The 13,662-nt window shown below is 32.3% G+C and overlaps 2 protein-coding genes and 1 pseudogene across 3 annotated transcripts; 1 reads left to right on the top strand and 2 right to left on the bottom strand.

Moving 5' to 3' along the window:
- Positions 1 to 898: 898 nt before the first annotated feature.
- On the top strand, positions 899 to 3,118 carry LOC106776174. Of its 2 annotated transcripts, none has more exons than XM_014663536.2 (2): positions 899 to 1,268; positions 2,156 to 3,118. In XM_014663536.2, the coding sequence occupies exon 2, from the start codon at positions 2,190 to 2,192 to the stop codon at positions 2,928 to 2,930; it is 741 nt and encodes a 246-aa protein (XP_014519022.1). In that variant the 5' UTR covers positions 899 to 1,268; positions 2,156 to 2,189; the 3' UTR covers positions 2,931 to 3,118. The 2 variants fall into 2 exon arrangements, with proteins under 2 accessions (XP_014519022.1, XP_022634114.1); XM_022778393.1 differs by having other exon boundaries at positions 2,127 to 3,118.
- A 725-nt stretch (positions 3,119 to 3,843) lies between these two features.
- Positions 3,844 to 6,586, bottom strand: LOC106776165 (gamma-secretase subunit APH1-like). Its single transcript, XM_014663522.2, has 6 exons — positions 6,361 to 6,586; positions 5,991 to 6,146; positions 5,382 to 5,467; positions 4,972 to 5,097; positions 4,539 to 4,666; positions 3,844 to 4,268 (listed from the first exon to the last, which is right to left on the bottom strand). The coding sequence occupies exons 1-6, from the start codon at positions 6,471 to 6,473 to the stop codon at positions 4,128 to 4,130; spliced, it is 750 nt and encodes a 249-aa protein (XP_014519008.1). The 5' UTR covers positions 6,474 to 6,586; the 3' UTR covers positions 3,844 to 4,127.
- A 2,510-nt stretch (positions 6,587 to 9,096) lies between these two features.
- LOC106778476 lies at positions 9,097 to 12,370 on the bottom strand (annotated as a pseudogene).
- Positions 12,371 to 13,662: the final 1,292 nt, after the last annotated feature.

The following is a 13,662-nucleotide window of genomic DNA, read 5'->3' as shown; positions in this document are numbered from 1 at the left end:
TAGTGATTAAGAAGAAATTTCCTTATAAATATCATTCATTTGATAAAAAGTAATTAGTAGTGATCGATGAATACTTCACATCAATAACCAATATACAAAATATTTAGTGTGAAATTTCAAAAAATTGTAAAGCATATTTCCTTTCGATGTCAAAATCTTCAACTCCCATGAAAAAATGTTACATGAAAATTATTCCAAATGAAACTATAAATTATTCAAAATTACATAATAATTTTTAAAATTAAAAAGGGAAAAAGTATACAAGTGAAAACAAAAAGTTCATTGGTTGTAATGAAGATTGTTCTTTTCCTTTTCAGGCTTTTGGACAAAAACATGTAAATCAATTAGAAAATAATGTTCTGTCCATGTTGTTTGGTTTTATGCGCCTGATTCAGCAGTGCCTCTGTTATCACAGTGCGGTGTCTTTTGGTCGTTATTGGATGCCAAAAATTTGTTTTAATTTGGATTTTAATTAACAATAAATAAATAAATAAAATAAGATAATGATACTTAGACAACATTTTTTGACAATATTTAAACATCATCTACGTGTCATTCCGTGATTGGTCCAAAATTACTCCATAATCAATAATAATAATCATGAACATCATTTTGGACCAATCACAAAATGGCACGTAGATAATGTTCAAATGTTGTCAAAAAAATGTTGTCTAAGTATCATTATTTAAATAAAATATAACACTAAAAAAAAGGAAATTAATACCACAGTTTTTTTTATTTGAATTAACTACAGAAAAACATAGAAAGTACAAAATTAGAGAAAAAAAAGTTAAAAAAGAACAAAAAAGCAGAGGATAACAATAAAAATATTGATGAAGAAAATAATCAATGTTTTGTAAAAAAAAAAAAGGTGTGAGAAATCCCTGCCCCTTCTGGACTTGAAGTGAAGAATTAAAATAAAATTAATGAAATGGAAAATGGTCTGATCATAATCTTCAAGAATTAATAAATGGCCAACAATGAGTGGACCATTAAATTCACCAATGGAGTTTAGCTGTGAGACATCAGCATGGCTAGTGAGAGCACAAAACTCAAAAAAAAATTCTGTTTTGTTTTTGGTTGAATTTCTAACACTACAATGCAAGTAAAAGACAGTGTTCTTCTACCTTTTCATCTTTGCTATTTAAGTACTGTGCTCTGTTCTCTCTGGGAATTTTCTTTCACCCAAAAATTTCTTTTTCTTTTTTCATTTCTCTTTCTTTGATCAAACTCATAACATGTGGTGTGGTTTCCAGAGTAGAAGCAAGGTAATGGGTTTTATAAAAGCAGTTTTTTTTTTTCCTTCCATATGATGTTTTTTCCAATATGCCTGAATCTGTCATGGGTTATAGTTTTCTGTCATCAAATTAAAATCCAAAGGCTAAAATCATTGCCTCACTAAAAAGCTGCTGCTGAGTGGCTTATGATTTTCTTTCTATCTGATAATGTCTTTTGGTAGCTTTGATCCCTTTTTTGTATGTTCATTTATTTTACATGAATGCGTTTATCAGCCAAAATGTTTAGTTCCAACACAGCCATATAAGCTTAGATCTTAGTTGACACAGCAGATCATGCATAATTAGTTTATGAATTATTTTCCAAATATCACACTCTTCAATTCAATGTAATTACACTATTGGGAAGTTTCTCTTCCTTTAACTTCGTGAGTTTGTTTAACTATTAGATTTAGTTACTTGTTTGATCTTTTATAAAATCTTTATATTTCAGTTTCTACCTATGTTGAGTAATGTTAGTTTTGAAAGACAAAATTAAAGATCAAAACTTATTAAAAATGAGAACTGAGACAAGCTAAAAAGTCTATGTTAAAATCTCTAGTTTCTAAATTCAGAGGTTAAAATATAATAATTGCGTGGGAATACAAAAAAAAACTAAACCTAATTATTATTGTTATGATGTATTCTTTTGGTTTATTTGGCAAGTTTTATATGTGTAATTCAATGGACTGAACACTGTCATTATTAGCTCCTTACACTGAATCTAAGGTACTTAAGGAAAATAACTTTTCATCTCAGTTCATAATGTTTGTAATGAGTGTTATAACATTGAACGTTTTCTTGACTTTTCTCTTTCCTTTGTGATTTTGAAACAAATATGTATCCTCAAAGGGTAATCTCTGATTAGTCCAATTTAGCAGTGAGTAGCTGTTGTTAACAAGAAGAGCTACTACAATGAGTTTGACTGGAACTGTGAATGATGCAACTGCTACAGATTCTCCTTGTTGCTGCAACAGCTCCACTCATATTTGCATCAACTGTGACTTCAGCTGTGATGATTCTTTACTCTCTCTTGAAAGTGAAGAGTCCGAGTGGATCTCAGATTCAAAGTCTAATCATGGATTCTCATCTGAGAACCCTTCAACTCCACTAAGCAACATTTCAGTGGAACATCTCTTAGAAATTGAAGACATGAAAGAGTTTAGTGCTGATGGACCACTTTTTTGGCCATATGAAGGGAAATTCAGCTGGAGTTTTGAGGAATCTGGGAGCCCGTTTTGTATCTCACCAAGGGAAGGGCTTGTGTTTGGTGGTAAATCAATGGCACCAAGGATAAAGGAAAGCAGTAACAAAGTCCATGAAAGTGTATGCAGGGTGACATGTGCACAAAAGATGAATGATGAGAAAGTTGCATTGAAAGGCACAAAAGATGACAACAAAGTGTTATGTGTTGACAAGAATGTTGTTAATGAGGATCATGAGTCAAATTATGACCTTGTATTGGTTAGAGAAGATTTTTGTTTGGATGAAGAAGAGCCTGAGATTTCAATTGAGACAGTGGTGGGACTGAAGGAGTTTGATGGACGTGAAGGGCTTGATTCAGAGTTTAATGGTGATGTGTTCATGCTGGAGGAATCTCTTAATAACTCGTGCACGGATTGTAATTTCTCCAAACAGGGTCATGAGCAAGCTTGATATTAAATATCAGAATGACAGAGTTACCATGATTTTGAATGGTGAAGCCTCCTAAGGTAGACTTTCTCAAGTACAACTGAAGAAGTATATACCTTATCCTTTTTTGGTACAATACACATACTTTAGTGCACTTCATTTAATACAATATTTAAAAATGTATCAGTTCATTTAATACAATATTTAAAACAGATTACAAAATTATACTTTTTAGCTTAGCTGTTAAACTAATAAATCATTTAAATAAATGAAAATAGGAAAAGTAACAATTATTTGATATTACATTCTGTCTTTGCATTCCTAATTGTTAACTTTTTAATAAAAGCATATGATAATTTAATTCATTGGAAGGTGGACGAAGCCTCCGGGCCATATGAATTTTCCAAAATTGCTCTAGCAAATTGTTATTGAACAAAACCAAAGTTCAGTTTTACAAGTGCTTTTAGAATATTTTATTAGAAGTCTCAACAAGCTAAGAGCTGGTGTTGTATATCTATTTTTAGGTGCTCCTTGGATGTAACATTTCCAGCTTAAAAATATATTTTATACCTGGCTGTAGCAGATTTGAATTTGAAACCCATAACAAACAGGCAGATTCATAAAGTAACTAAGAATGAATTCAACGAGATAACACATACATACACTCAATGTTATATACCCAATTAACATTTGACAAAATGAAATTTCAAAACACTACGTCTAAAATTAATTTCTATAAAAATTTATTTTTGGACTTATATACGTGTGTTAATTTTAGTTTATGGAGAAACTAATTTTAACTATTTCTTTAAAAAAAAGGTGATGAAGAAGCTAATTTTAATTTTTCTTTTTATTAGAACTCATGGATATACTAGTTTGAGTTTTTTATTTTATTTTTCTCTTTTAAAAGGAACTTAAGGAGAAATTATTTCACACATGTTCTTAATCTGGTAGACTTCCATTTTCTAGATACTAAACGGCCAATACTTTAACAAACTGGCTTCTGCAACCAAAATTTGAATGAACCTAATTACAATGACGATAAGTAAAACTGCCAAATATGAAAGAAAGGTGACTTTGAGCCCCGCATATTATAGGATGGGAGCATCAAGTCAAGGTAACACCTTTTGTGCAATATAACTTCTGCTATCTTCCGTATTCCAACAGGTATAGTGAGCAATAAGCAAGTATAGGGCGACTTTTTACAAAAATCATCAATTACTATGAGTGACCTGGTCTGATTGGGTTTTCTGTCAATCTTCTCCAAACCATCCTCCCACAATGAACCAAGGTCAAGATAGCAGTGAAATAAAGAAGAGGAATGCCAACAGCGCAACCACCAGGAGCCAAATTCACCAGTGTCTGAATAAGGAAACAGCAAGTCAAAGAAAACAATGTAGTTTAAGCATTAATTGAAGGCAAAAGTCATAAAAAAAAACAGTTACATTCCAAAATATCATTTCATAAATATAATTTACAGTATATACAGGAGACTTTTTCCTGTTACAGTTCTCATGTTTTCTGAAACCTACTAAAATTCAAGCAGACAGGCACCACAAAGAAAGATGGCTGGTTACTAGTTACAGTTGTAAATTTTAGGGTAAAAATATAATGCAAAGAGTGAGATTTTACCACCATTCCTGCAACAATGTGAACAATGGGAACGAAATATGTATCCACTTTGTTCCCCTCTGTGTATCCATTAAATGCTATGACCATTGAGAATGTGTGGATTGTGACAAATGCAAGAGCAATAGTTGCTGCAATGTATATAGAAAACGGTGAGCTAATTGGAGAAGTTAAATATTAAAAATATCATATCTCAATTTGGAAGAGAAAAAAATATCAGAGCTATTGTTGTTTATATATAAAATCTGAGGCTTAATAGGAGGAAAACGCTATCAAAGATTCTCATGAAGCAACTCTAATCCAAACTCTATATAAACTCATAAATTATATGAATATGCAATAAATCCTTAGATGGCAAAGTTTTCAAAAGTTTGAAGCTGTAAAATCCCACACTATTCATATACATGCATACAACAACTAGCTGTGGGAAACTCACCATAAAGAAGAAAAAATGGAACTTTTGAACACCTGTCAACAAAATATGTTGCTGGACCAAATGCAGGAGTTAATAGGCTGATGCAGAAGAACACGGCATGGGCAACACCATGGCCCAACCCACCAGCTGTGAAACAAAACCAAAATACATTTTACTAAAAACTCACAGTTTATCATTCATAATCCAGATCATATACCCAAAGGAAAATATTTTTTTTTTCAATAGCATCTAACAAGTTATTCATTTTATCAAACAACTAAATTAAATCAAGGATCCAGTTAATCAACAAAACAAAGGGATTATCATCAAGGTTAATCCAGCAGCTGACAAAAGCAAATAGTTAATAAAGTAATCCAAAGTTGATCAAACAAATGCAATCTTCATAGGCATGAAAGTCCCCATATTCTTACCCAGAGCAATCAGCATCTTATCTGTCAGGAGAAGATGTGGTTTTGATACTCTGTCAGCAAAGGCATCTAACATGTCTTCTAACTTCCTACAAAATATCAACAGGAAAATAAAATAGAATAAATAATCAATAGACAAACGCAACATTGGTATAGCAGATCAAATAAAACAATTCGTACAAAATGGTCAGATACTCCATCATATTGTCAAATAAGTTCCAAAAGCATCAAGTAACAGCAAGGTTAAACTATAAACTTTGCGTTTATATCCAAAACTATTTTCGTTTTAGTCCCTGCAACACAGTTGTTCACAATTTAACAGTGTTACAATTTTTTTCACAAAGGGACCAAAGCAAAAACGCTAGGAACCAAAATATAGAATTCTTAATGCAGGAAGGAACTAAAATAAGGACTAATTTTCTTCATGTACATTCTAAAATGGAAAAAAAAAAAGTGTCAATTTTTTCATATACGACTAAAATGTAGATTGCTACCATTTACATAAAGGGACTAGAATGAAAAACGGTGTGAGGTGTAGCGACCATATTTTTAATATAACCTAACAACAACATCACAGCATTGGAGAAGAAAACAACAGGAATATAAGCTTACTTGTATACTTTCCAGAAGAACAGCCTCAGAGCTTCTTGAAAAGCAACACATGAGAATATAAGAATTCCAAAAGGCCACCAAGAGGTTGTATTGAGGGGCAAAAACCCCCTCCATATTCCAGACAGCACAATCAAACTAATAAGCCACAACAGTGTACTGCATTCACAGATTAAATCAACAGAACAAAATTTCATAAGAATAATACATAAATATTTCATTTGAAGCCAATAGAATAATCATGAAACCCTAGCTGGCAACGAAGAGTAACTGATGAAGCAAAGAGTAACATGGCGAGGGTGAATTGCGATATTGCAAGACACAGCGTTTGTGGTTTGGTGAGATCGAGTCAAAAGAAATGGAGCGTGCATACCTGGAGAGAACAGTGAGAATGAGGAAGGGCTTTTTGGAAATGACGGAAATGAAGAGGGAGAGAGAGGGCCCTAACGCTACCAGAGCGTAACCGATTCCTGCTGCTACCGTCATCTCTCTCTCTCTCTCTCTCTCTCACAAAGGAACAGAATCTGAGAAGCCACCAAACACTTCCCAAACTCCTCTGCTCAGCTCCTCCACTCGATGAACACCGAGTCACTCATCTTCTGATCCGAATCGCTATTCGGGTCGGTTACCACAGCACATTTCAGTGTTGGGCCTGACTAATTATATATCTGGGCTAAATTAAGAGCAAAAAAGCCCATGATAAGATCTACTTCATTTAGAAGCCATAATTGATTGGTAATTAATTATTCACTTGTTTTGATTTGGGTTGGGGGTTGAGAGGGAAGGAAAAAAAATGAAAAAAATGAGATTGTTTAATTTAAGGATGTGGAAAGTTTAGAGTAGATGTGATGAAGGAGACTGCAAAAATGAAATTGTATTATATTTTAAATTTGTCTTTGGTTTTATTTTATATAAAATAAATTTGAATAATTGATAGTTTTGAAATGATTTGTTATGTAAAAAAATTAAGCTAAACTTATTTAATAATGGAAGAAATATAGGCTAAATCCAAAATACAAATATGAAATAGTGACAAACTAACTAAAGATAAAAGATAAATATAATATATCTAATGTTCTCCCTCAAACTTGTGCATATAAATCGTATGTACCAAGCTGTTACTAATATAAGTCATAAAGACTTAATAGAAATATTTGTTTCTACACCACAAAATTGCTAATGATTTACAAAATAACATAGAAGACGAAATATCAACACAGAAGACTCCCCTAAGGAGCAAATATGGAAGGTCGCTTAATGTAAATCTCTTCTTACAAATGGTCTTTGAAGAATGTGTGGTTGACATCCAGTGGATAAAGAGGTCATTGTTGAAGAGCCATAGTGGCCATAAATAAACTAACAAAAATCATCTTTTCCATGGGAGAAAGAAACATATACGAACGGGTCAAATGCAAATGGTGACAAAAGGGAGGTCAAAAGAGACGACGGTGGAAGAACCCTATATGAACAGGAGAGAGAAACTATAAAAGTTCAAGATTCTCCAATCAAGGCATCTAAAAAGGGAAAAAGAACAACATCAGTGCTCTGAATAAATATTTGAGAGTAGACAGGACCGTGCAACAACACACACATACGATGAACCTGAAAGCGAAAAATGAGCGACATCGACACTCTGAATTATTCATAGACATGCCACAATGCACGACGGAAAAAGGCGCAAATCGATAACTTCAAAAGGCGCTGAGAGCATGTAGGACATATGATGAAGGCGTCGTTGATAGCATGGTGGTCACCTGACAAAAACCATCAAAACCATGTGATCGTTAATCGAAACTAGAACTCTGATAATGACAACGGTAGACGATGGTCCAACGGCAACGGTAATAGCGCCGCCGGTGACAGCAGTGGTGTAGTGGCGGAGGCAATCGAAAATTTTTCCTCAAAAATGAAAGATTCGGATATGTGCAACAAAGTTGTAAATAAATCATGTTTCAAACTTCTACGGAATAATAGTTAACAAAAGTCATATTTCTATTGCAGTTAAGTCACATATATCTAACTCTATCTTTAATCTCTTTCTGTTGTTAATAGAGATAATGATTGAATAATTGATTCAAGTTTTTATTGATCATATGACTTGCAATCCACGTAAACTTACTAATTTTTCTCCTTATTATTCTAAAACTGTTATAGTAATGCTAATGGATCTCATTTTCTATAAAAGTTGTAGGTACTATATCTGTTTCACCTTTCTGTTGAAGGTGAAGATATTATATACCTTAACTATTATGTTTATTATTATTATTATTATTATTTATTTAAAGTGCAGGTACTATATCATCTAATTGTTCGAAAACTTTTATTATTAATGTTAATGGTGTGTCATTCCTCCTATTGAAGATGTAAGTATATATTGCTCTCACCCTCCTATTGAAAGTCAGATACTGTAACTATTATTATTAATGTTGGGGTCTCATCATCTATCGAAATGTGCAGCTTTCACCCTTCTTTAGAGAATATACTATTTACCTTTATATCCACCATATTTGTAGTTTTATATTATCTACTTTTCACATTTTCTGTATCATATGTATATTTAAAGAGTTTACTTAGCAATTTTTGTATCACTCATCATTTTAATCATTAGAGTATCTACATTTTACATTGTCTAATGAATATTTTATTTAAAATTAAATTAATTTTTTAATATCGATTAACTCAATCTTAATATATTGTTTAAAATAATTATATACAATACATTTTGTTAAAAATATAGATAAATAACTTAAATAGATTTTCATCATAAAAATAATGAAAAGATTATTGTTTAATTTTATAAAATAAAATTTTTATATCAAATTTAATTATACTTTTATAATTTCAAATTATTTAATAATCTTGATTTAAGCAATAAAAAAATCCACTATTCTGTGATCCAACAAGGTATTTAAGAAAATAAATTAAAATGATTTAATTTGTTGTTAAGGGATACTAACATGTTGAATCTCTTAAATATTTATTTTTATATAAAATATATTTGTTTCTTCCTTAGAAATATACATGATCTGTTATAGTTAGTCTAATTAAAGTTTGATGTACATATCTTTCAGGTTCAGAAGTTCTAAGTATATTCTTTCTTTAACTGAAAATATGATATAGAGACAAACTAAGGTAGTCATTACAAGTGTTATCATCATCCATTAGAAACCTTTCTACATAATATATTTAAAGGAACAATGGTAGATATCATGTTTAAGAGACATTTTTTTGGAATACTAGTCTTCAACATCCTTAAGCTGGTAATAGTGAGGCGCAATCTCCACCAACCACTCCGGCTTTAATTCTGTCACCTGTCTCATATATTCCTTGGTTGTGAGTACTAGTTCATGGTATATAACCCATCTAGGAAGAACCTCTGCCAGCCCTGCACTAGGATGTATGTGAGCAGTCTGCGGATGTTTGATAGTTCGATAAGATCCATTCTTTTGGAGTCGAGCAGAGTGTGGGAAAAACCCTGAAGTAATAGATTTCTTGATGGCATCTAAATCACTTTCGTTTGATATTAGATCAATTTCAACCCTCTCTAAAAGACCTGCCAGTTGATCACGGATATCCCTTGCCTTTTTCATACTCCTTACCTGTATATAATTTTCATAACACCATTGCGTTGAATAATTGCTCTCCTTCCATGAATTGTAAACCTTTAGCAATGCAATATGGTCTCCAACATTTCCAGTGTGAAAATTCATCCTTGCATTGTCTGCATGTACTTTGGGCGGTAAAATATCGAGTTTCCAACCGAAAGCATAGCAGCAATTGAAATGATATCATCTGAACACTTGAAGTTTTCTGAAGCCACTATCATTTTTGATAACATAGGATCAAGTGGGAACTCTGCCATCCGTCTACCAACCTTGGTTAACTCACCCAGCTTATTTAATGCACTTAATGCAAATAGAAGCTCCAAAGCTTTTAATAAGGCCTCGGCAGGAGGAGGATCCATAAAATCAAAGTTCAACAAGTCATGAATACCAAGACTTTTTAAAGTCAAAACTACATTTGCAAGGTTAGTCCGCTGTATTTCAGGAACAGTGTTTTCCTCCAAATCATTGTCAAGATTATATGCAGTATACAGTCGGAAGCACTTTCCAGGACCTGTTCTTCCAGAACGACCTGCCCTCTGATTGGCTGAAGCTTTTGATATGGGAGTTACTAGCAAAGATTCCATTCCTGTTCTAGGATTATAGCATTTCATCTTACAGAATCCTGGATCAATGACATACTTGATCCCATCAATTGTCAATGACGTTTCTGCAATATTAGTTGCAAGGACCACCTTTCGTGCTCCTTCAGGAGTGGGTTCAAATATTTTAGACTGTAATTCAGTTGGAAGATTGGCATATATAGGGCATATTATTAACTCAGCAATTTTACTCCCCAAGCCTCTAGTTTTATGCTTCAAGATTACTTCTGCTGTTTCAATTTCTTCTTGTCCAGTAAGGAATACCAATATATCTCCAGCAGGTTGATTGACATGGATTTGAAGAGAGGTGACAATAGCAGCATCCAAGTAGTCAGCCACAGGTGCTTCCGTGTAGTTTATATCAACAGGATATCGTCTCCCTGGAATTCTGAATATTGGCGCAGAATCAAAGTAATCACTGAATTTCTCTGCATCAAGTGTAGCACTTGATATCAGTAACTTGAGATCTGGCCGGAATCGAGCAATATCCTTTACTAATCCAAACAAAATATCCGTTGAGAGTGTTCTTTCGTGAGCCTCATCCACCATCACAACACTATAACTTGCTAGATCAGGCTCACCAAGAAATTCCCTCAGTAACATTCCATCAGTCATATATTTCAGAATGGTTTTCTCTGATGTACAATCTTCAAAACGGATGGAATAACCAACCTCATGTCCTAATTTAACACCCATTTCTTGAGAAACTCGGCCAGCAACACTCATAGCTGCAACACGCCGTGGCTGAGTACATGCAATCATTCCATGCTTTGTGTATCCAATTTCATGAAGAAGATATTGAGGGATCTGTGTTGTCTTTCCAGAACCAGTTTCTCCAACAATTACAAGTAGCTGGTGATCATGAATAGCTTGGAGCAATTCATCCCGATAGTGATATATGGGTAACTTTTTCCTCTCCTCCTGAAGTGTCTCCAAAGCTGACATTGCTCTGGACTTTTTGAGAGAATCTTCCGCCTCTTCAAAATCAAACTTATCTCCATCCATTACTGATGCCTTTATAAACTCAATCTGGTCCTCAAACACATACTGATAATCACCAGAGACTTGTTTTTCATTCTTTGAACCATACTTCAACGTTGCCTTTCCAATTTGATGTTCCTCCCAAGCCTCTTGTTCAGCAAATGAATTCATTTTATCTGCGGCATTTGGATCCCTGTAACGCTGCATAGCCACAAAAATTCTCTTCTCCTGATTAACACCACATTCCTCATCATAAGCATCTGGCATTCTATACTCATTCACATTGTCAGCCTCCTCTGTGCGCTTCTTCACACGTTCATAGATCTCTTTCTTGTACCTCAGTTCCCCATATTCTGCATCCGAAACCTTCACGCCTTCAAACAGATATTGCTCATCTTCTATATCATCTCTTAGTTCTTCTAATTTCTTTTGCTCCCTTTTCTTCAAGTATTCTTGCCTTGAAACCTTTCTCAAAGCTTGAATATCCTCCGGCTCAGCAGCACTAGATTTTCGAATTGCCTCTTGTTCCTCCTTTCGTGATAATTTATGTTCAGTCAACTTCCGCGTCCCAGCTGCATCTCGATGTCTCATATGCTGCTCTAGTTCCTCCTTCTCTCTTTGATCTTTCAACCGTTCTTCTTCAGACTCCGAATCATTAACATCATTGGAGGAAGTTCTTCTCTTCACTTGTCTCTCACTTTCCTTTCTCAAAATCACCTCATCGTCGTGGTCATCTTGAACTCCAGTTTTCTTCCTGAAACGCGTTTTTCTGTTATTGTCAAGCATTCCAGATGAAGTTGTAGTTATTGAAGATTTATTCCCAGATTCATCATCAGTATCGTCATCAGCCTTCAAAATTGTGTAAGTCCTCTGATTCCTGGCCAACATTACAGCTTCTCTCTCTTGTTTTTGATATTGATTTAAACCAGATGACTTGCGAGGAACTCTTGAGTAAATTTCTTCTGCAAATGCATAAGTGTCCATTGATGAGATCCGAAACTCCACTAGCTTGCCCGCCAAATCAGCTGGTGAAGTAGCTTGTTTGGTTAGTCCAATCACGTACTGTACGACTGTGGGATGAGAATATCCCAGTAGAGACATTAATTTATCCGATACCCATGTCTTACAGGCAGGATCGGTACCTGATTCTGAAACCATGTTGAATATACTGAAAAATGATGAACGGATTAATCTTGAATATTCTGAAAACTGATACTGATTCTTAAAATTGAATACATATATAAATTTTCTATTTATAATTTATAATAGAAGATAAAAGATAAAAATAATAATAATAAATTAATCAAAAGATAAAAGATAAAAGATACGTATAAAATAAAAATAATGAATTTAATTATATATATATATAATAATAATAATAAATTAATCAAAAGATAAAAGATAAAAGATACGTATAAAATAAAAATAATGAATTTAATTATATATATATATAATAATAATAATAAATTAATCATAAATAAAAGATAAATATAAAATAAAATAATATATTTACTAATATGCATATATAATAATAACAAACTAACAAAGATAAAAATAAAATAAAAATAATATATTTAATATATATATATATATAAAGGGTTGAATTAATTTTTAATATCGAAATTGAATTTAAAACTTATTAAAATTTCACAACCATGAATATATAAATGTAGGAGGAAATGTGAGAAAAAATTAAAGTTATGAGTGAACTTGTATAAATTTGTTTGAAGAAGATATAATGATTATGTGTTGAGAGGTAATTCATTAGGCTGCCAATCATAATAAATTATATCTCGATTAACATACAATAGCAATTAAAGAATTTTTATACAATTTATACCATTCATTCTTCTTCTAATTTCATGTAAGTTTATCTTTTAGATGAAAAATCATATCAAACTCACAATAAAAAGTATATTTTACAAAATATAAACAAATTATATTTATTATAAAAACAATCTAAATAAATATATGAATTCATTATTTCTCTTTGCAAAAGAGATACCATATACAAATAAAATACTCATTTAAATAATTTTTAATATTCTTTTGTTATTAATTAGAATTTGCAACTATATTTTTATAAAATGCAAAAACTATTTAAAGCCATTTCAATTCAAAATTAACTTGGTATATAAAATTGAACATAAACAAATTAAAAAGAGAGAGAGAGAGAGAGAGAGAGAGAGAGAATAATGTTGATTAAAGTAAAACATGCACTAAATTAAGTCCTGATTCCGAATTTATGTGTTTTTGGGAGAATACATGTATTCTTACCATCCAAAGGTGAATACATGTATTTTAATATGTGATAGTGAATGTTTGAAATCTCAACTTGACTAAAGTGATTAAATTATGATATATATATATATATATATATATATATATATATATATATATATATATATATACACACACACATAAATCTCAATCTTAAAATGCCAAATTAGTAAGATTGATTTAGGTTTAAATACTATTATGAGGAATTGT

The sequence above is a fragment of the Vigna radiata genome, chromosome 2, assembly GCF_000741045.1.
Source record: "Vigna radiata var. radiata cultivar VC1973A chromosome 2, Vradiata_ver6, whole genome shotgun sequence".
NCBI classification, from domain to species: Eukaryota; Viridiplantae; Streptophyta; class Magnoliopsida; order Fabales; family Fabaceae; genus Vigna; species Vigna radiata.
Note: the sequence above shows the minus strand (reverse complement) of the source record. Positions and strands in the feature narration are given on the sequence as shown.

Bases quoted from the DNA above. Each gene is read 5' to 3' on its own strand.
- LOC106776174 (XM_014663536.2), top strand. From the start codon at position 2,190: ATGAGTTTGACTGGAACTGTGAATGATGCAACTGCTACAGATTCTCCT.
- LOC106776165 (XM_014663522.2), bottom strand. From the start codon at position 6,473: ATGACGGTAGCAGCAGGAATCGGTTACGCTCTGGTAGCGTTAGGGCCC. The intron at 6,147-6,360 runs GTATGCACGCTC...CTGTGAATGCAG, and splicing joins ATTCTCACTGTTCTCTCCAG to TACACTGTTGTGGCTTATTA. The intron at 4,269-4,538 runs GTAAAATCTCAC...TTCCTTATTCAG, and splicing joins ACATTGTTGCAGGAATGGTG to ACACTGGTGAATTTGGCTCC.